Raw genomic sequence first — 20,274 nt, forward strand, 5'->3', positions numbered from 1 at the left:
ACATGTAAGTGATATAATTATTAAATTGTACCGGTTTATCAATAGCCCACGAACAGTCATCCATATCGTGATAAAAGGCACAGTAGTGCGAGTTGTTCAGTGGTTGAGTAAACGAATGACAACCGACTGTTTAAACTGTTTATTTGTGTTACTTTTGGGTCATCAAGGTCAAGGAATGTACAGTCCGCTACATTGGTCACATGATCAATACAAAATAAACATAGTCTATTAGTATGGCATGTCAGAGATCGATCAATAGTCCTATTGGTTTGTGGATTAACAAACTTTTTGGCAAAGATATTCTTGCTAGATTGAATGATGTTAACATAAGTGTCCCAGCCAACTAACAGAGCAATTGAAGACATGTGTTGAAGTAGACCTACTGATTATTGGCTAGGAATGGATGAAGATAACTAACTGTACCCCGACACCCCAATCAAACAATCACATACAGGGATATCATAGTCCAGTGAGACAGTCACCAGGAACCAGAGGGGAACGGTTCACTGGAATATTTGTCCTATTCTTAAACACAAAACACAATTTGTACACACTTTTTATTTTACCATCAGGCCTATAGTCATCCATGATAAAAGGCATTCAAGACAATGTATCTACGACAGGCAGTGGTCAGTAGTAAAGTCAGGACCAAATTAGAATTTAAATTCAGTAATATTTTGTTACTCAAATGGGCACTTTTCACGAGCCCATAGAAACGTTTCCTTTTGATAAACATAACCCATACTATGAACATAATCATGAACTGGACATTCATACAAAATATACATTGAAGCTATGATTGATGTGCTGTGTTTTAAGCACTTATTTACAACATGGTACCCAATTAGGCTGAAACTGCAATTTTCATATTGATTACTTAGTGCAAAATGATGGCTTCAAAGTACTTGCTTTATCTGACAAGCAACCAACAAAAGTATCGATTGTATAATGTTCATTGAAAAAATATTAGAATTTCTTTAACATCAAATAGCAAATGTTATTTCTGCCAATTAATCGATTTTCAAAACAAGATTTTATGAATCTTCCATCAATCGACTAATCGTTGCAAGTCAAACTCCAACGCTAGAGGGCAGTGTTGGGCACATGTGAGACGAGGCGAAGTGGGGACTGAGGTTTCAGACGTTGCTATTAAAGGCACCCAGTGCAACTTTCGAGGCTTAAAAATAAACATTCAATTTCTAGTCTTTTTTACACGAAGTAAGTTTCAATAACTCCATACCATTACATACCGACATTTAAGCAGCAAAGATGAGACGTCGTTGTGTGGTGAGAACTGATACAAAATCGATAACAACAACAATGCCGCCATTTTCTTTATTTTTTGTAACCTACAATAAATAAAGCAGTCAATGGAAAAATGGCTTCTCCCCACCGGCGATTGTTGTTGTTTACGATTTTCTATCAGTTCTCACCACACAACGACGTCTCATCTTTGCTCCTTGAATGTCGATATGTAATGGTATGGAGTTATTGAAACTTACTACGTGTAAAAAAGACTAGAAATTGAATGTTTATTTTTCATTGAATGTTTACATAAAGTTGCACTGGGTGCCTTTAAGGTTAAGGCCTTCTTGGGTCGTCCAAAATATCTGAACCAAACATCTCTGATTCTGATTTGGTTGAAGGCACTTAAGATACATCTGAGAAAGGCACACGGGGGCCCTTATGAAACAATACAATTTACACGATGAACTACTTCCTGAATCAGACCGCCAAAATCCTACATTTGGATTGTCAAACCAATATAATGGACACTACGGAATGTTATCTAGGAATCCACTATCACTTTCAATAGTTTTTACATGACTAATAGGTCTACATAAAACAAAAATGTGAATCACACGATTATCCTGAAGTGCATTATGGTATATAATTTCACACTAAATCCCTACATAATGACCCGATGTTGATAAATAAAAATACTTTTTTTATAATAGTTTGTCATGCATAGAAACAATATCTCTGTTTAGTGTCCATTCACATGTAAACATGTGTATAATAGAGCTACGTTCCTTTGGTGAGCAGAGAGCACAGCGAAACAGTAAAATAACAAATGAATGTTAATCCTCGTTCCAGATGAGCTCTTTTGGTAGAAGACAGACAGAGATAGAGACGGAGGGACAGAGATAGAGAGAGAGATAGGGAGGCAGAAACAGTGAAAGAGAGACAGGGACAGAGGGAGAGAAAGAGAGAGACAGAGAGAAAGCTAACTGAATGGCCGAGCCCGTCTGGGGGGGGGGGGGGGGGGGGCGGGGCTACGGCGGCGTGCCCTTGCCGGCGGCGGCGGCCGGGCCGCCGGGCGCTGGGTGTATGACCAGTGTGGCGTCCAGGTCCAGGCGGAAGGCGGGGTACAGCGGCTGGGAGAAGGGCCCCTGAAAGGTGTGCAGCAGCGTGAGCACGTCCGACACGCTGTAGAACGACAGCGCCCCCCGGTGGCGCTCCAGGAACACGGCCACGCGCGGGCACGGCGCCGACGCCACCGTGGTCTTGCGGTTGTCGTGCCACGCCGAGTAGCCCGTGTGCGTGCAGCGCAGGCGCCACGAGTGCTCGTTGCGGCCCAGCAGGCAGGGCTTGCCGCCGCCCTTGCGGCCGATGCCGCGGTAGGTGACGCCCACGTCCACCCAGCCCCCGCCACGCCACTCCACCTCCCAGTAGCTGGCGCCCGAGAACTGGCCCTCGCGGCACAGCACCTGGGCCACCGAGTCGAAGCGCTGGGGGTGCAGGGGGTAGGCCTGGGGCTCCTCCCCGCAGTGGGCCCCCGCCGACGGGCCCCCCAGCAGCACCAGGGTGGGGTGGGCCGTGTCGGGGTCCAGGGAGAGGCCGCAGGAGACTGGAGGAGGTGGAGGGCGGAGGTGGAGGAATGGTGAAGGAGTGGAGAGATGGAGGGATGGGAGGGTGTAGGTTGAAGAATGGGGAGGTGGAGGGAGGGGAGGGTATAGGTGGAGGAATGGGTACGGGGTGGGGAGGTGGAGGGAGGGTGGGCGAATGGGTGGGGATTGGAGGGATGGAGGGAGGGGAGAGTGGAGGGTGGAGGGAGAGGAATCAGACACACAAAATATTGATCATTATTTCACCCTTTGAACCCTCGGGGACTTTAGACTTTACTTGTTATTGATGGAAGAATTGAGAATCACTCAAGCTTCAAACAACTCAAGGACTGACAGACAGAGAAACATACAGCGAGGACAGAGTCACACACACACAGGCACAGTGCACGGTACAGTACACACAGAGAGGATATGGGACACACGTAATCCCGAGTAGGGTGATGTGAATTATTGACGCCGAGCGGAGGTGTCAACTTGTTAGAGGTCAGTAGCAGCAGGTGACGACACCAGGATTAACCTGGCGCACGCGCACGCGTGTGTGCGTGTGTGTGTGTGTGTGTGTGTGTGTGTGTGTGTGTGTGTGTGTGTGTGTGTGTGTGTGTGTGTGTGTGTGTGCGTGTGCGTGTGTGTGTGTGTGTGCGTGTGTGTGTGGGGGACACCTACACCTGAGGAAGGCTGCTCTCATCCTGTGGTCTGAAGGCTGCAGGGACACAGATGAGAGGGGGAACGGCACTGGAGCTACTGGGAGGGACACACACACCATGACTCAATCTGAACTCCAGGTGCCGTTTCGTTGCATCTGGGTCATCAAATCACAATCAAGACGATGCAAATAGTTATTGTAGTAATTGTAGAAGGTTCTGGATAATGCTGTAGTGAAGAAGGTGTACTCAGGAAAACACATTAACCAGATGTCTTTAATACAGCTGGGAGATAAACAGGCAGTAAACTAATTACCTAACTAATAATCAACTAACCAATATAAGGGGTGTATGCAGGGTGAGTTCAGGGGCGAGTGTTTCACTCTAAGCAAAAATATATTGCCGGTTTGGTTCCCCCAGTCCACAGCCTCAACTGCAGGTACCCTTTAGCAAGGTGCACTAAACACTACCTGCTCCTTAATGACATGCATTCACCAAATTCACTGCACGTCACTTTAGAGAAAAGCTAATGCTCGCACACTAAACTGAACAACAGAACAATGCGACAGGGGGGACTAGTAGAGGATAGAACAGGAAATAACCTGGATCAAGTAGCAGTTCCCTCAACCCAAGAGAGGAGGGAAAGAGGATGGAGCTAGATGTGATATCGAAGACAGAGAAAAGAGGGGAGCCTAGATTAGTATATGGACATTTAGTCTGTATGCATGTGCTTCCAAATGTACCTATACTAGGGCTGCTCGATTATGGAAAAAAAACACAATAACGATTATTTGGGTCAGTATTGAAATCAGGATTATTCAAACGATTATTTTTCAGTTTGAAATTTTGTCTCTCCCAAAAACACAAAAAGATCAACAAAATGGTCGAAAATAAAATTATCAAACCTGAACTAATGTAGAGATATGTATCCAGCTGTTCAAAATAAAAAATAAAAAAAATAATCGATTATATTAGTTTTGTGATCGTATGACGCTAAAATGGAAATCACGATTGAAATTCGATAAATCGCCCAGCCCTAACCTATACCCAAGAAAGTGGCGTCTGTGTCTGCCCCTGTGTTTTGGTGTGCATAATTTGCTTGCATTGTTGCTTTTTAGTGTAGTTCTTTCACCATATCTTTTGTATTTTGGATTTTATATTGTAGGTGTTTTTTAATATATTCATTTTATTTCCTATCGTGTACGGTTGTTTGGTCCCCTGTATTTTACTTTATTTTATTTCTGTACGATACTCGATACGATAAGATATGTGAGATTATGGAGATGTGTATTATGTGTGCATGTGTATTATCCTATTTATGTGTATATTTTGTACGTGTATATATTCTGATAAAGGTCTCTAAAGGTCTTTACAGTTTTTATTGTATTCTACTTTATTTCTTAGTTCACTTTTTGTGTGCTTTGGTAACATTTCCCTTGCCGTCAAAGCTCTTGGAGATTGGAATGAATTGGGCAAGGAGAGAGAAAAAGAGCTTTAGAGGAAAAGAGATAGAGATAAAGAGAGAGGGGGATGAACAGTATGTGTCTTACCTTTGAAACATTCTCCTCCTGAGACACAGTTCTCGTTGACTGCGAAAGGGGAAGAACACACGCACGTTTCACCAGATAATCACCATCCTCAACACAGGCACGTGTCCAGTGTCATGTTTCCCTCATCTCTTATTATTCTGCTCCTAATCTGTCGCTCTTGACATCTCCATCCTTCTCACACACGATTAAACAATTGGTTATACATCTCCCTCCCTCCCTCCCGCCCTCCCTCCCTCTCTCCCTCCCTCCCTCCCTCCCTCCCTCCCTCCCTCCCTCCCTCCCTCTCTCCCTCCCGCCCTCCCTCCCTCCCTCCCTCCCTCCCTCTCTCCCTCCCTCCCTCCCTCCCTCCCTCTCTCCCTCCCTCCCTCCCTCCCTCCCTCTCTCCCTCCCTCCCTCCCTCCCTCTCTCCCTCCCTCCCTCCTCCTCCTCCTCACTTGCGCTGCTGATCTTGTCCACCTCCTCGCTGGACACCTCCTCCATACGGGAGCGGAAGTGACAGAGGGCCTTCCGGGCCGTGCTGAACGGCTCCATGGGGAGGGAGGGGGTCCTGCAGCGACGACCGCTGGGGGGGGGCTGGCACAGCAGGGAGGCCGTCTGGGGAGGGGAGGCGGGGGCGCGAGATTGGGGTTTACAGGTGTGTGTGTGTGTCTGCCTGTGTCTGTGTGTGTGTGTGTGTGTGGATATTTTTGAGTGAGTTGATGTTGACGTTCATGGTTGTCTGTATAGGGCGGCCCGTGTGAGCCTCCTCGCTGACCTGAAGGAAGTGTGCCGCTTTGTCTGTGCGTGTGCACACATCCAATCTAATCTCATCCAATTTAATTTTGGAAACTTCACTCTCCTACCTATTATCATTCTCCTTCTCCTCTTTAGGCACACCGCCTTGGTATCTTAAATTGTGTGTGTGTGTGTGTGTGTGTGTGTGTGTGTGTGTGTGTGTGTGTGTGTGTGTGTGTGTGTGTGTGTGTGTGTGTGTGTGTGTGTGTGTGTGTGTGTGTGTGTGTGTGTGTGTGTGTGTGTGTGTGCGCGTGTGTGTGTGCGTCTGACCTGCAGGTAGTGTGTGGTGTTGTCGTCGGTCTCCAGCAGCAGGCTGATCTCCTCCTCTCTCCTCCTCAGCTCCTCCACCTCTCTCTGCTGGGCCTCCACCTCCCGCTCCGCCCGCCCCACCACCGCACGCTCCTTGGCCTCCAGCCGTGCACGCACCTGCCACAGTGCACACGCACACACACACACACACACACACACACACACACACACACACACACACACACACACACACACACACACACACGCGCGCGCAGAGACATATACACACATAGACATGAGACACACAATCATAAAAACAAACAATGGCCCCGCCCCACAGACACACGCTCCAGCTATATGCCATACGTTAGTAGCTATTAGCTTGCCATACTTTAGTTTCAAAACACATGACATGAGTGTGGTGAAGGTGCTGGTGGTGTGTGGAGAGGATGGCTGGAATGGGTAGAGACTGAGCCACCAAACTAGAGACGTTTGGTGGTTAGTTGTGGCTGCAGTGGAGTGGAGGGTTGGGATGTGGGAGGAGAGATTGGACTGTACCTCAGCCCTGATCTTTTCCAGGCGGAGGGCCACGTCAGCAAACAGAGCATCGCTGTCCTCCACCACCACCGACGCAGAGACCTTAGATAATAAAGGGATTGGATCACGTGATGATTGGATAAGAATGGATCATATCAGATTACCATTCAAGTTTAGAATGGATAATAATTAGAGTGGATGACAATGGATGATCTCAGATTATGGTTTGATTATAATCGTTTTTACCAGAATATTATTATAGCACAAAAAAATGGATTGTATCAGATTATAATTCCATTATAATGGATTATATTGGATTATAATTAGAGTAGATTATAAAGGATAAAATAATACGTCCGGTTGGATATGAGATTATAGTTGATTCGATTAGAATTTTTTTGATTAGATATTCAATTCTATTATTACAGATTATATTAAATTATTTTAGATAATATTGATCAATTTAGATTGTTTTATTTTGCATGACATTGGATAAATGTAGATTACCTCAAATTAATTTGGTACATTAGATTAGTTTCTATTAGAAATGACCTATTAGATAAGGGTCCAACAGATTAGATCCCATTTGGTGGCATGCCCTCTCTTCTTCAACCAACTGTCCTTTCTCTCTGCACCGTCCCGCCTATAAAGGCACACAAGCCAATCAAATGTATAGAGAAAACAGATTAAATAACAATACTCATCCCTGCGGAATATTCTTACAGCAACAAACGTAAAAAACACTAATTTAATAACAATTATTTACAACTGACAGTTATCTCCATGTGTGTGTTTACATGTAAACAACGAGAAAGAGAGAGCGAGAAAGATATGAAAGGCAATGGGTGTGGTTTGTTTTGCCAACAAGACTACCAGGAGGAGACGTTTGCAGAGACCAATGTCTTAGAGATGCTTTGGCCAAACCACAATAGTTTGGGCCAATGAGTCCAATCGACAAATGTTTCATCCAATCACCTGCGAGAATATTTTTTAAGTCCCTGCAAATACTCCAGATCAGGTTAGGCAGAAGCCTGATCACTGGACTCACCTTGAAGGACTCAAGACTCTGCTGAAACTCCTCCAGGTCTCGCTCCGCAGTCTGAGTCCTCCCCTGGAGCAGTCTGTGACTCTCCTGGAGCTGGAGCTGGGAACGGGGGAAGAGACAGAGAGAGAGAGAGAGAGAGAGAGAGAGAGAGAGAGAGAGAGAGAGAGAGAGAGAGAGAGAGAGAGAGAGAGAGAGAGATGGAGAGAGAGATTGAGAGAGGGACAGAGGTAGAGAGAGATGGAGAGGGGATGAGATGTAAGGAGCGAGAGAGATGGAGAGGAGGAAAGATGTAGGGAGAAAGATAGAGAAAGAGGGACTTTTAAGTGCATTTCCTGAAACTTGAAACTACAAGAGATAAGTCAATAAAAGATGTTGGGTGCGCCATGTGTGTTTGTGTGTGTGTGCTTGTGCGTGTGCTTGTGTGTGTGCTTGTGTGTGGTGTGTGGTATGTGGGGGCGGGGTGGGGGGCAAACATCAACAATGTTGTTCTGGAGGACTAATGGTTGAAGTTCAGCTTGTTATTAAAAAAAATTATAATCTCTGACTATCTTGTAACACATAATTATTTGTCAAATAAACCGCCACCTCATTTGATAACTTGAGACATTGAAAAAAAAGATTAAAAGTTAATATCAAACAGAAGGAACGGGATATTTTTACTTGTATGTGTTTAGGATGTACTGTATTGCAATAAAACAGTCCATATGAAACGTGTATCCATTCCTATTAAGACAGATGTAATCAACAGGTGGGTGAGCAGTAGAATTTACCCGTCTCCTGGCTCTCTGTCCGTCCACGTTGTGGATCTCTTCGTGGTCAGCCTCGCACAACAGACAGTCCCCGGTCCACTCCTCCGCGACCTCCCCGTCCGCTCCGGTTCCGCTGGGCTCCAGGCCGAGGCGGTGTTGTGCACACAGCCGGTCCGCCAGGCACTCCACCGCGGCCACCAGCTTGTGGCGCCGTAGGGTTCCGACCTCCCGGTGGGGCAGGACGTGCATCTCACAGAAAGATGCCAGACACACCAAGCAGGACTTGACCGCTTTCAGTTTACTATCGATCGGGCAAAAGTCGCAGGCGACGTCCCCGACCCCTCCCATGTAATGGTCGGGCGACGCTGTGGAAAGAAAAGACGCTTCGCTGCTCAGTTTGAGTTTGTCCACTAGCTCGGCCAGCACCGTGTTCCGCCGAAGCACCGGTCTCGGGCTGAATGCATCCCGGCACTGCGGACAGCTGAACTGGCTGGTCGCGTCAACTTGGTCCCAGTACTTGTTGATGCAGCGCATGCAGTAGGTGTGTCCGCAAGGAATGGACACTGGGTCGTTCAACACCTCCAGACAGATCGGGCATCGGAACTGACTCTCCGTTACAGAAATGTTAGCTTGTGCCATTCTGTAACGGGGCGCAGAACCGCGCCTAGCAGACTTTAATGTTAACCGGTACGTCTTCCGTTATGATTAGCCTGATGAGTCTGTGTTGTTGTTGTTGTTGTCGCTTCAATTATCTACCCAGCAGGTTTGTGATATGACAGCAGCAGGGCAAGGCTTCTGAAAACACACTTCCTGTTTAGACTTTAGTACTACTTTTCAAAATTAAAGTCCTGCGTGTGTATTTGAAGGGGTGAAAAGAAGTGTAGTAAGGTAAGAATAATTAAAATGCCCTATTAACAGTGGTCCATATGCTACATATTACAGGCCAGTAAAAATGTGCATGGCGGTAGCCTACTTTGTTTTCATGTTTTGATTTATGGAAAAAATGGAAACAAACATACTTTTACATTATATGTTATTTCCTATCCTGTAGGTAACATTATTTTTGTATTTCCTTTTTTTGTCTTTATCTTTATATGTTCTTTAACTGTTTGAACATCCCTTGCATATACATCTGAGTTTGATTTGATGCTTTTATCTTGATTGATAAAAGCATACACACACACACACACACACACACACACACACACACACACACACACACACACACACACACACACACACACACACACACACACACACACACACGTACAGGCAGCGTATCGAGAGATGCAGACTGCATCTCTCGATATGCTTTTATTTTATTTTTTTTTTGCTATTTCTTAACACAGATGTAATGTAAGAATATCCAACGTTTTTAAACACCTTTTGAAACGACTATCTAAAATTGTAAAACCAATTATAATGTAACAGAGTCCTTACATTAGAATTGAATCAACCCTCGTCCGTGTCGTGCGTTTGGGCTCCCCTAACCACATGCAGTAACAATCGACAGTTTATGATGAGAAGGCTTTCTGCAACCATCATCCCCTCCATGTATCTAATATAGACAAACATTAACCCAGCATGATCAAATCCAAGTTTTACAAACTGATGCCAAATGAAAACCTCTCAGCGAACGAAGGGGACACAAACACAACTAGCCTACTCAGAGAACAGGTGAATGACTGTAACTGTATTGCATGCTCAGTTTAGTGAAGATGTGAGGGTAACAAGGGCGATCTCTAATGGTGGACTAAGGGACAGAACCGCTGAGGACGTCAATCTTCACGAGAACCGCCAACACCGTTATCATCACTATTGTATTTTATTAGTGTTTAGATTGAGAATTGGAAAACAGCATGAGTGAAATATTGTAATATTATTTTTATTATTATTATTATTATTATTATCAAAAAGCATCAGTATAATAGAAGCTTGGAACCAAGTACTTTAAATGGTAACTTTTGATGTCATTATTATGGTATAAAATTGTACAACATACAAAAACAAATTCTAAATTTACCTCAATCTAAAATGTTGAGACATGTCTGACAGAGTGTCTGGAAATAAACGTAAAGAGAAACAGTTGAGAATGAGGTCAGACAATGACCTCATCGGTGCCAGCGGGCATTCTGTTGCCAGGGGCAACCCCAGGGGAGTATAGAATGGGTAAGGTAAATACCCATTGCACACTAACGCTAATAATAGCCACATATGTTTGTTGCCAAATAAATGATGTCCCATTGGGCAAGGCCTCCATGTCATCGATGTTTGTTTTGGTTAGCTCACACACCTGTCCAGCAGTTGGTCATCATCCATCTCCATCTCCATCTATCTCCCTTTCTTTCCAGCTCTCTAATGTTCACACACACGCACACGCACACACACACACACACACGCATGCACGCACGCACGCAAGCATGAACGCACACACAGTAGGTCGGTGTTATGCTTCATTTTTATCACGTCGTACACAAACACATACAAAAAGATTTTCCTGTAACCCATAATCATCAAACAGTCAACACCACACACACACACACACACACACACACACACACACCCCGCAGAGCCCCACTTACGCGCCCTCCCTCCCAGTCCCAGCCCAGCCAGCTTTGAGTGCTGCCCAGTTCAGCTTATCTCTCCCTGGGCAGGCAGGACTGAGGACAAAGCCCCCCAGAAGGAGGTCTGCTCCCTGGACTCAAGCAGGGGCTTTTTGTTCATAGCTGGGGCATGCAGAGGAACTCAGCTTTAGAGAAGGGAGGCCATTCCAGTTAGGCCGTAACACGATCCTGGGTCTTTCCTACAGGGTGTGCCCAGGGGCATCTCTGGTTTACCTGGGGGACCTGGCGGGGCTTGGTAAAGGTGAGGGTGGGGCCCTTGAAGAGAGAGTCACATAGGCTGGGCGTGAGGAAAGGAGGCAGGGGAGGGGGTAGGAATGAAGGCAGCTGGTGGGTGGGAGCGAAAGCGAAGGAAAGACAGAAAGAAAGAGAGGGAGAGGGATGGATGTAAGGTGAGACCGCTGAGAAAGAACAAATTAACAAAGATGGGGAATTGGGTCTGAGGTGAATTAATTATATCACTCTGTATCACTCTGTGTGTGTTTGTCTCTCTCTTTGTCTCTTCATCTCTCTCCATCTCGCTTCCTCTCTCCAATTCTCACACAAATCAATTCAAGTTAATTCTAAAGAGTTTTACTGGCATGGAAATAAAAAAATGACACGGACAGCAGATTTTAAATTAAACGAAAGGAAAGATGACAATGTCTATTTGAAAAAAAAGTGTGAAAGTGAGGTATGATGACCAAATCATCACATAACGTAACATGAAAAAATCTGTCCCTCTCTCTCTCCCTCTCTCTCTCTCTCTTTCCCCCTCCTTGACACCGCTTCACAGGGGCACTCAGTGGAAACACAGTGTGTAGGTGGTTTAGAAGTGTGTTCTGTGGGATCAGGTGAGCAGGCAACCTCAACCCCTCTTACCTGTGTGGTCAAACTGTATTGACCTTTCTGAAGACCTTTCTCACTTCCAAAACGTACATGTCTATTTGATGTTTTCCGTATTTTATCCTGACTGTTGTTTGTGTTTAATCGGATTCCCATAGGTATGCGCTGACTCCTCCCCCATACAGGTGAGGACCAATCCTCAACCTGAACACGGACAGCTCCTCCTATCAGGATGTCTACCTGTAAATGAGAGGCAGGGGAGTGTGGTTGGTCTCCCAGGTGACGGGTTGAAACCCCAGAGCCGGGATGGGAACCTGCAATTTCAGTAGCTAGAAAAATAGAAAAAAAATCCTTGTGTGTGTGAATTTACCTGGAAACTAAGCTCTTTCTGATTCTCATTGCTCTAATCCTGAATCAGAATCTGCCCACAGTGCGCCTGAAGGCATACACCAAGACACCATGACACTGTGACCCCATACCGATATTAAATCTCTGAAAGGTCTTCTTTGAGCATAAAAATAGTCAAATACATGCCGGGGTTACCCTTGGATGGTTGTCAGTGTGACACATTCTCTTTTGGTATGCTTTTTTTTCCAATCACATATCTTACTAAGCAGGCCTGTAGCACAAGTTACTCAAGTTGGTCAATGCGCACGTGCCAAGCAGCCTGCAGCTCACACACACACACACACACACACACATACACACCGCATACACACACACACAGTCTATCAATATGTGATGTTCAAGAGAGTTAACACACAAGTGCCCCGGCCCAGACAACATCTATGCAATGTGTTAAAATTCTGTGCTGAACAACTGTCCCCAGTTTGCACAGATATTTCCCAGTCCTCTCTTGATCAGTGCACTGTTCCACTTTTATGGAAAACATCAACTATTATCTGCATCCCCAAGATTCCTTAACCGACTCAGCACATACACTACCGCCCAACAGCATTAACTTTATTGGTAATGAAATGCTTCGAAAGGAAGTGAAAAAAATTATTTTACTAAGGATCATCTACTAGACCCTCCACAATTTGCTTATCAGTCCAGCAGTGGGGTTGATGATGCTATTTTAACTTTGCTGCATCTTGTTTACACACACCTGGAAGCGCCAAAAACACACATCAAAATTATATTCTTCTCTGCATTCAACACCATCCACCCTAATACCCTGGCTCAGAGGCTGCATGACGACTTTGTACTGGATGGAGGCCTGAAGCTCTGGCTCCTTGACTTCCTAAGTCAGATGGTCCACCAGGTGAAGCTGGGCAATTCTCTTTCTGATCAGATCATGACTAATATCGGCTCCCCGCAAGGGTGTTTGCTACCTATAACACACAAGTCACGTGATCTTAAAGAGACAGCGTCCCTATAACACAGAACGAAAACATGTAAATAATTGGTGAATTATGTCTATAGAGTCCACCACAAGACTACTTTTTTGCTCATATGTAATATTGCTCTCTTCCTTGAGCCTCCCGAAATGTCTTTAGACTTTGTTGCTCAAACTTAATATAACTCTCCTCCTTCAGCCTCCCGAAATGTCTTGCGATATTGATATTCCCTCTCCCCCCTGCGTACTATTTTAGTTGTTTTATTTCTCTTATGTTTTGTGTGAATGCTATGTGGGACGATAGGCTACTGCTGCCTGTCTTGGCCAGGACACTTGAAGATATGTTTAATCTCAATGATGATTATTATTTTAAACTAACCAATAGTAGAATAATAGCATGAGGAAATTGATTTGCATCCATAGTATACTACACTTTCCATTGAACAATTACCCCTGTTACCCATAAATTGATTCATTTTATAGTATAATCAGATGCTCACAATAGCTGCTTTCAGAAACATGTGTAAGTCCTGCTATTCTCCTGATGGGCCGTATGTGTGACCGACATATCCTGACATGTGTACCCTGAAAATTTCCTGAATAATACTACCCCTGAGGTAGTATTTTCTCTGTAGGAAATGTAAATCAGATTATAAGTGAATGAGGAGTAGAAAGTCTAGAGGTTGAGCGCACGCAACAAACTTGCGGAAACTCTAGTTAATATAATATTCGGTTTTAACGAAAAGCTCATCCTAAAATACTCATAACAATATTCATTGACTGATTAAGTATATTTATTGAATGCTTAATCCTCGCCTTTTCTTCTTTGTGCTTCAAAAGCTGATGACTTCTTGAGCTGTTCCAAGTTGACAGACTTGGTGGGCGGTTGTCAGCGGAAGGAACAGGGCGGGATTTGTGTGTGTGTGTGTGTGTGTGTGTGTGTGTGTGTGTGTGTGTGTGTGTGTGTGTGTGTGTGTGTGTGTGTGTGTGTGTGTGTGTGTGTGTGTGTGTGTGTGTGTGTGTGTGTGTGTGTGTGTGTGTGTGTGTGTGTGCTGATGGTGAGGTGAACACACTGACATCCAAAGCTAAGAGAACCGTTTGAATACAATCATTTATAAGGGTAGATGACAAATGGGGGTGAAACGGCATTTTTTAAAACAAGCTATACATTTCTTGAGAATTGTTTGAATTTGTAATGTTCAAATGATGTAGTTTTTGAAAATGCTAGAGGTTAGCAGATTTCTTTTCATATCATGTCATTTATGAAGCTTTTCTCACCGCTCCAGACAAAATATGTCCTGCGGTGTGACATGACAAATAATAATAAATAAAATTCCAATATTTAAATATTATTGAAATATAAAATATAAATCAGGGATGTTTTATGCCTAAGAAGTATTCTTAAGGAATGATCATTACAATTCTGCATATGTATTTTTTCACAGCTGTTTTTGGATTATATTCCTTACTTGTGCCATCTTTTATCACTTGCTCTCATGGAAATATTGTGTAAAATTAGAAAAAATATTTGAAAAAGTACAAAAAAAAGTAGGCCTACAAAATAATGCCAAGGCATTTATAAGTTGCCCCAAACACCTCTGCTTTATTTAACTAATATTTACATTTGATGAATCATCAATGGTACTGTCACACCACATTTTCATGTTCACCTTCTAATAAAAACAACACAAAACCAATTTTGCATTCAAAATCATAATTTTAAACTAAAATACCATATCTATTATATATAGATATGGTTTGATGGGAAAATGCATTTAAATTAACATTTATGCCTCATTACAAAAAAAACATACGTCACGTCATCTGCCGTTAAACGTACCACATAGGCTAAGCAATGAGCGTGCGTCAAGCCGTGCGCGTGTACATGTGTCATATAACTCCATAGAGGGGATAAATTCATCCAACTGACAACTGACATTTGAAGTCAACTGAATCGAAATGACATTCCTACCGCAGTTAGAAACTTGACGCCACTTTGATTTGTCTTCGCGAAGCAGGAAGATAAAGTTTGATCACAGAAAGAACAGATTAGGAAGTGGAGGATGTCCTCGAAGCGCTCTGAGCGCGCGCCTCCATATCGTTCATAGACCGAAAAAAAGTTCCAATACTTTGGTTTGTTTAGTAACATGTATGCGAGATGGAAACTTCTCATCTTCCCAGGTTTTGTGGTCACGTTTTTCGTAATCATCTACTTGGACGGTCAACTGCGAACGCGTCATCACAGAGGTCCGCTGCCGGGTCTGTTCCAGCGGTCCATCCAGGAGGCGCGGGCCCCGGGGAGGGACGCGCCGAGCCCGGCCAGCGTCCTGGCACCACGCCGTGACCTTCTCCCCAGGAGAAACAGTGCTCCCGAGCGCAGGTTCGTCGACCAGTCGCAGCTGAAGTTGGCTGATATATTCTTGGCGGTGAAGACGAGTGGTAAATTCCATAAGACTCGTCTGGCCCTTCTCATGGAGACGTGGATAGCGCGGACCAAGACGCACGTGAGTTGATTCGGCACTTTCCTAATCGATGATGATTGATTGTTAGTTATTGGCGATGGGCCCTGTTGCGCTAATACAACATCCAGAAAATACATTCCAATACAGAAAGATCTTGTTTTTTATATCTGCGATGTGACATCCAGGTTTTACCTGTGGCTTAATTCCACAAGATGGTTGTAACTTTTTATACCTTTAAAAGTTGGCCAACACATTAATCAACAACAAAGACCAGTATAGCGTTTCTAGTCACAGTGTGGCTACTTCTCCTTATTTCAAGTAATGTCCATCACTGTCATTAAAGTTGAAACACGTGTCTAGAAACCCATGCATGCGCACAATACCCCCCGCCCCCCACACACGCACACACACGCACACACACACACACACACACACACACACACACACACACACACACACACACACACACACACACACACACACACACACACACACACACACACACACACACACACACACACACACACACACACACACACACACACAGAATGTGCGGTGTTGAAAGGGAAGTGAGCTAGAGAAACTGGTAGCTGCGCTGAAACGGAAGCTAAGCAAAGAAAAGGAAGTGGAGTGGCTGAACTTTTATACCCAAAGGCAGACACAGAAAGAAAAGTTTGCACCCAGAACACACACACACACACACACACACACACACACACACACACACACACACACACACACACACACACACACACACACACACACACACACACACACACACACACACACACACACACCACACACAATTCAGAGTTCTAAAAATATGTAGGCTACGTATATATTTTTCACAAAATGGGTGTCTTTCTCTGCCATCTGTCAGCAGGGTTGTTGTGACTGACTTCAGCACTGCATTGTATATTTGTGTACAGGAAGAGCATTCATTACCGCTCATCATATTTTCCGACTGCATTGTTCAGTGAAACATTACAGCAATAAACCGCCGACGGTGAGTACAAGATGCCAACCATGAGCCTGTCTTGAAAATAGTCTAGAGACAGTTAAGGCTGGTTTATATTACTCCGTAAAGTGCTGTACGGAGACACGGAGAGCCCTCTCCGTCGTCGGAGACCCTCTCCGTAGCTCTACGTCCGCATCCACATTTTTTTATTTTCCGTCGACGCAACGGAGACGGCAAGGGCTGTGATTGGTCCTCTTAACTTATTAATTTACGGAATCACTTTGCACCTTATTTACTCTGCACCTTATATATTTTGTACCTTGATTACTTTGCAAATTAACGACCAATAAAATACCAAATAATAGGAGTCAGATTACGAATTACGATACAGAGTAGTACACTTTGGCCTTCAACCTCTCCTATGGCCCAGGCCAAGGAGAAAGTGGACTTGGTTGTGAATATTTTATTTACAACCCTTTTGTGCGGTCTATGGTTACACCCTCACTCGGATTTCTCACAGGATCGACACCTAAAATAGTGTGTAACACAATTCACAATAAGGGTTACAAGTAATAAGTAACATTAGTTGACTCTAATAAGCGTTAGCTAATAGTTAATTAAGAGTTTACTAATGGTATAATAACCATAACCTAATGGTATTCATCTTTAATAATGGTGTTCATGTTAAAAAAGTTAATTGTGTTCACGTTACTTCAGGTATTAATGAATACATTATTTATTAGCATCAGGCTCAACCCCACTATTCAGTATTGGATATGGTGTGCCAGTGCAACCAGAGTAACTTTAGTTAGAACTGAACTACAATACAAAAACCTAACTCTTACCCACTACCCATAACCCTAAACCTGCCATGATCCCTATGTGCTGAAGCTATATTATAATATATAGCCAAGTAATTATTTGTAGATCAAAGATAGTTAACTGACGTGGGTATAAGACAGTTTTGAAAGTGGTGTCAGGGTCGGATGTTGCGTGTGTCATGCCAAGCTAGTGTGTATGTGTCAGAGAGAGAGAGAGAGAGCGAGAGAGAGAGAGCGAGAGAGCGAGAGAGAGAGAGAGAGAGAGAGAGAGAGAGAGAGAGAGACACACACACACACACACACACACACACACACACACACACACACACACACACACACACACACACACACACACACACACACACACACACACACACACACACACACACACACACACACACACACACACACACACACACACACACAGAGAAAGAGAGAGAAAGCAGGGATATTCCCCAGGTCAGTATGTCGTGTAGCGTTAAACCGTTCAGCCATTCCTGCATTGGAAACAAAACCGAAACAACAAACACACACCGGAAACACAACCGAACCGAACAAGGATGGGGTTGTCACTAGAGTCAAGGGCGAAATCTGTTTTTAACCACAAGAGTTTAAGCGCCTCTTCATTCCAGCGACCAGGCGTTACATGGTGAATGCATGAACCCTTTGAGCCTGGGGCAGCCATTGAGCCTGGGGCAGCATAGTGGAGCAGTGATGGTGGAAGGTCCTGAGTTAACAGCCCACCAGTAGGCTGTGAACCTATGTAGTACGTCCTAATGCATCCTCTGTTCATGGAGTGCGTCCTCTGTAGAGAGTGGTGGATCAGTCAGCTCCCAGCTGATTGTGTGTAAAGCTGAGCTGGTGACACACCATTCATGTACCTAGAATCAAGACTGTGTGGGTGGATCCACCAGCTTTTATGATAGATTGTAGGCCTAATCCTGATTTAGAAACATGTAATATCTTTAGGGGGATAGCTATACTGGACATTTTATCAATAAATATCTTGATTGGTTGGCTCCATTAAGGTTCATAGATATACTGGCATAACTATTCTGATCTATCATAATCCTGATTGAATTACAGCAAATTCCTTTCAAGGTGAGAGAAATATGTTGGTAAGAGTCACTCACATAGGCTGCATCGGATTGTGATACCAATGCAAATACAAAAACAAAAATATTCACATGATGACTTAACATTAACCAGAGTAGGAGTTGAAAGCGTAGATTAACAAAGGCAGAAGGCATAATTAGGTGTTGGTGGAGACACAGGCCTGCAGGTAATCAGCACTTGGCCGGACCGGCGGCAACAAACTAGCTGAGAAACGGACGATAGAGCAGGGCTGAGGAGCTAATGGGGAACACCTGCTGCTAGTTGAGATAAATGAGGAGAACCCTAATGAGCAGAGCTAGGTAGAGGAGAGAGTGCCCAATCAGCCAGTTGTAATAGGGCTTGTACATCCTAATGCATCATGGGAGTTTTTTGTAGGCATTACTCCCGTCATTTCGAGTACTCAATAGATTTGTAGTCGTGTAAAGTCCTAAATAAACGTAAGTATAACGTACCCAAAGCTAATCAAAACTTTCAGCCACGTCCCGCATGAGAAACAGACAGTGGCAGGTCAAACACAACCATGTTCCCACATAATGTCAAATAATTTCAAGATGAATGACTAAAAAATGACTTAAACTTTACTCAGGCTCTATCACTACTAGAGCTAGACCTAGGGCCTATCACAGTTATAACGTGTCAGGGTATAGGTTTGCGCCGAAATGAAAACTTTATTAACGTAACACAGAACTCACAGGATTCTTAAAGAGACAGTGTCCCTATAACACAGAACGAAAACATGTCCATACCACAATATGGTGAATTATTTCTATAGAGTCCACCACAAGACTACACTTTGCTGCTCGAATGTAATTTTACACTCCTCCTTTAGCCTCCCGAAATGTCTTTACACTTTGTTGCCCAAACATAATATTACCCTCCCCCTTGAACCTCCCCAAATGTTTTGCGATATTGATATCCCCCCTTCCCCCCTGTGGACTGTTTTAGTTGCATTATTTTTCTGATGTTTTGTGTGTATGCTATGTGTGACTGTAGGCTACTGCTGCCTGTCCTGGCCAGGACACTGGAAGAGATGTTTAATCACAATGATAATTATTCTTCTTCAACTAACCAATAGAAGTTGCCTTGCATTTTAAAATGTCAATGCACTTTTCAGCCCTGAATAACAGTAAAAGCTATTTAATAATTGATTTGCATGCATAGTATACTACACTTTCCAATAAACAATTACCCCTGTTACCTTAAATTGACAAATGTTATAATGTAATCAAATGCTCACACACTAGCTGCTTTCAGAAACATGTGTAAGTCCTGATATTCTCCTGATTGGCCGTGTGTGTGAACAACATATCCTGACATTTTTACCCTGAAAAATAATACCCCTGAGGTAGTATTTTCTCTGTAGGAAATGTAAATGACCTTATCTGAATGAGGAGTAGAAAGTCGGAATTTCTCACACCGCTTCAGTGAGCGTGTTGATGACGGTTCTGCATGTCATTGAGTGGCCCCTAAATGATAATTAGCCTGTTGCCTTTTGTTTGCTGAATAGTTAAAAAATTAAAAAATGTTGGCACTGCTTTTAAGCGTCATTTGTGTTGAACGAATGTTATACGTTGTACAATTATAGGCAAATTGTTATTATATTATGCGCTCAGAAATTTGTTACATTATCGACTGGGGTTTCTACATTATTGCTATGGGTTTAATTACAACTACAGGTTGAGCGCGCGCAAGATGCGCGCAAGACGAAAACTCTAGTATATTTAACAGCCCATATACA

At 43.9% G+C, this 20,274-nt stretch overlaps 2 protein-coding genes across 5 annotated transcripts in view; one reads left to right on the plus strand and one right to left on the minus strand.

Moving 5' to 3' along the window:
- Positions 1-1,546: 1,546 nt before the first annotated feature.
- LOC132454158 (E3 ubiquitin/ISG15 ligase TRIM25-like) lies at positions 1,547-9,195 on the minus strand. 2 transcript variants are annotated; one of them, XM_060047369.1, is made up of 8 exons: positions 8,416-9,195; positions 7,649-7,744; positions 6,622-6,702; positions 6,085-6,240; positions 5,475-5,634; positions 5,041-5,079; positions 3,513-3,587; positions 1,547-2,851 (listed from the first exon to the last, which is right to left on the minus strand). In XM_060047369.1, the coding sequence occupies exons 1-8, from the start codon at positions 9,031-9,033 to the stop codon at positions 2,277-2,279; spliced, it is 1,800 nt and encodes a 599-aa protein (XP_059903352.1). In that variant the 5' UTR covers positions 9,034-9,195; the 3' UTR covers positions 1,547-2,276. The 2 variants fall into 2 exon arrangements, with proteins under 2 accessions (XP_059903352.1, XP_059903351.1); XM_060047368.1 differs by having other exon boundaries at positions 3,513-3,590.
- Positions 9,196-14,845: 5,650 nt separating this feature from the next.
- The window catches only part of mfng (MFNG O-fucosylpeptide 3-beta-N-acetylglucosaminyltransferase), a 30,625-nt gene continuing 25,196 nt past the window's right edge, over positions 14,846-20,274 (plus strand). The window contains exon 1 of one of the 3 annotated variants that reach the window (XR_009524890.1): positions 14,846-15,683. Coding sequence is in view for 1 of the 3 variants with exons in the window: in XM_060047377.1 (XP_059903360.1) it covers positions 15,327-15,683 (357 nt within the window). In the remaining 2 variants the exon portion in view is untranslated. The remainder of the gene's footprint in view (positions 15,684-20,274) is intronic. The other 2 variants (XM_060047377.1, XM_060047378.1) reach the window with 2 other exon arrangements.

Source organism: Gadus macrocephalus, chromosome 3, assembly GCF_031168955.1.
Source record: "Gadus macrocephalus chromosome 3, ASM3116895v1".
NCBI classification, from domain to species: domain Eukaryota; kingdom Metazoa; phylum Chordata; class Actinopteri; order Gadiformes; family Gadidae; genus Gadus; species Gadus macrocephalus.

Bases quoted from the DNA above. Each gene is read 5' to 3' on its own strand.
- LOC132454158 (XM_060047368.1), bottom strand. From the start codon at position 9,033: ATGGCACAAGCTAACATTTCTGTAACGGAGAGTCAGTTCCGATGCCCG. The intron at 5,080-5,474 runs GTGAGGAGGAGG...CCCCTTTCGCAG, and splicing joins GGACAAGATCAGCAGCGCAA to TCAACGAGAACTGTGTCTCA. The intron at 2,852-3,512 runs GTAGGTGTCCCC...CACCTCCTCCAG, and splicing joins GAGAGCAGCCTTCCTCAGGT to TCTCCTGCGGCCTCTCCCTG.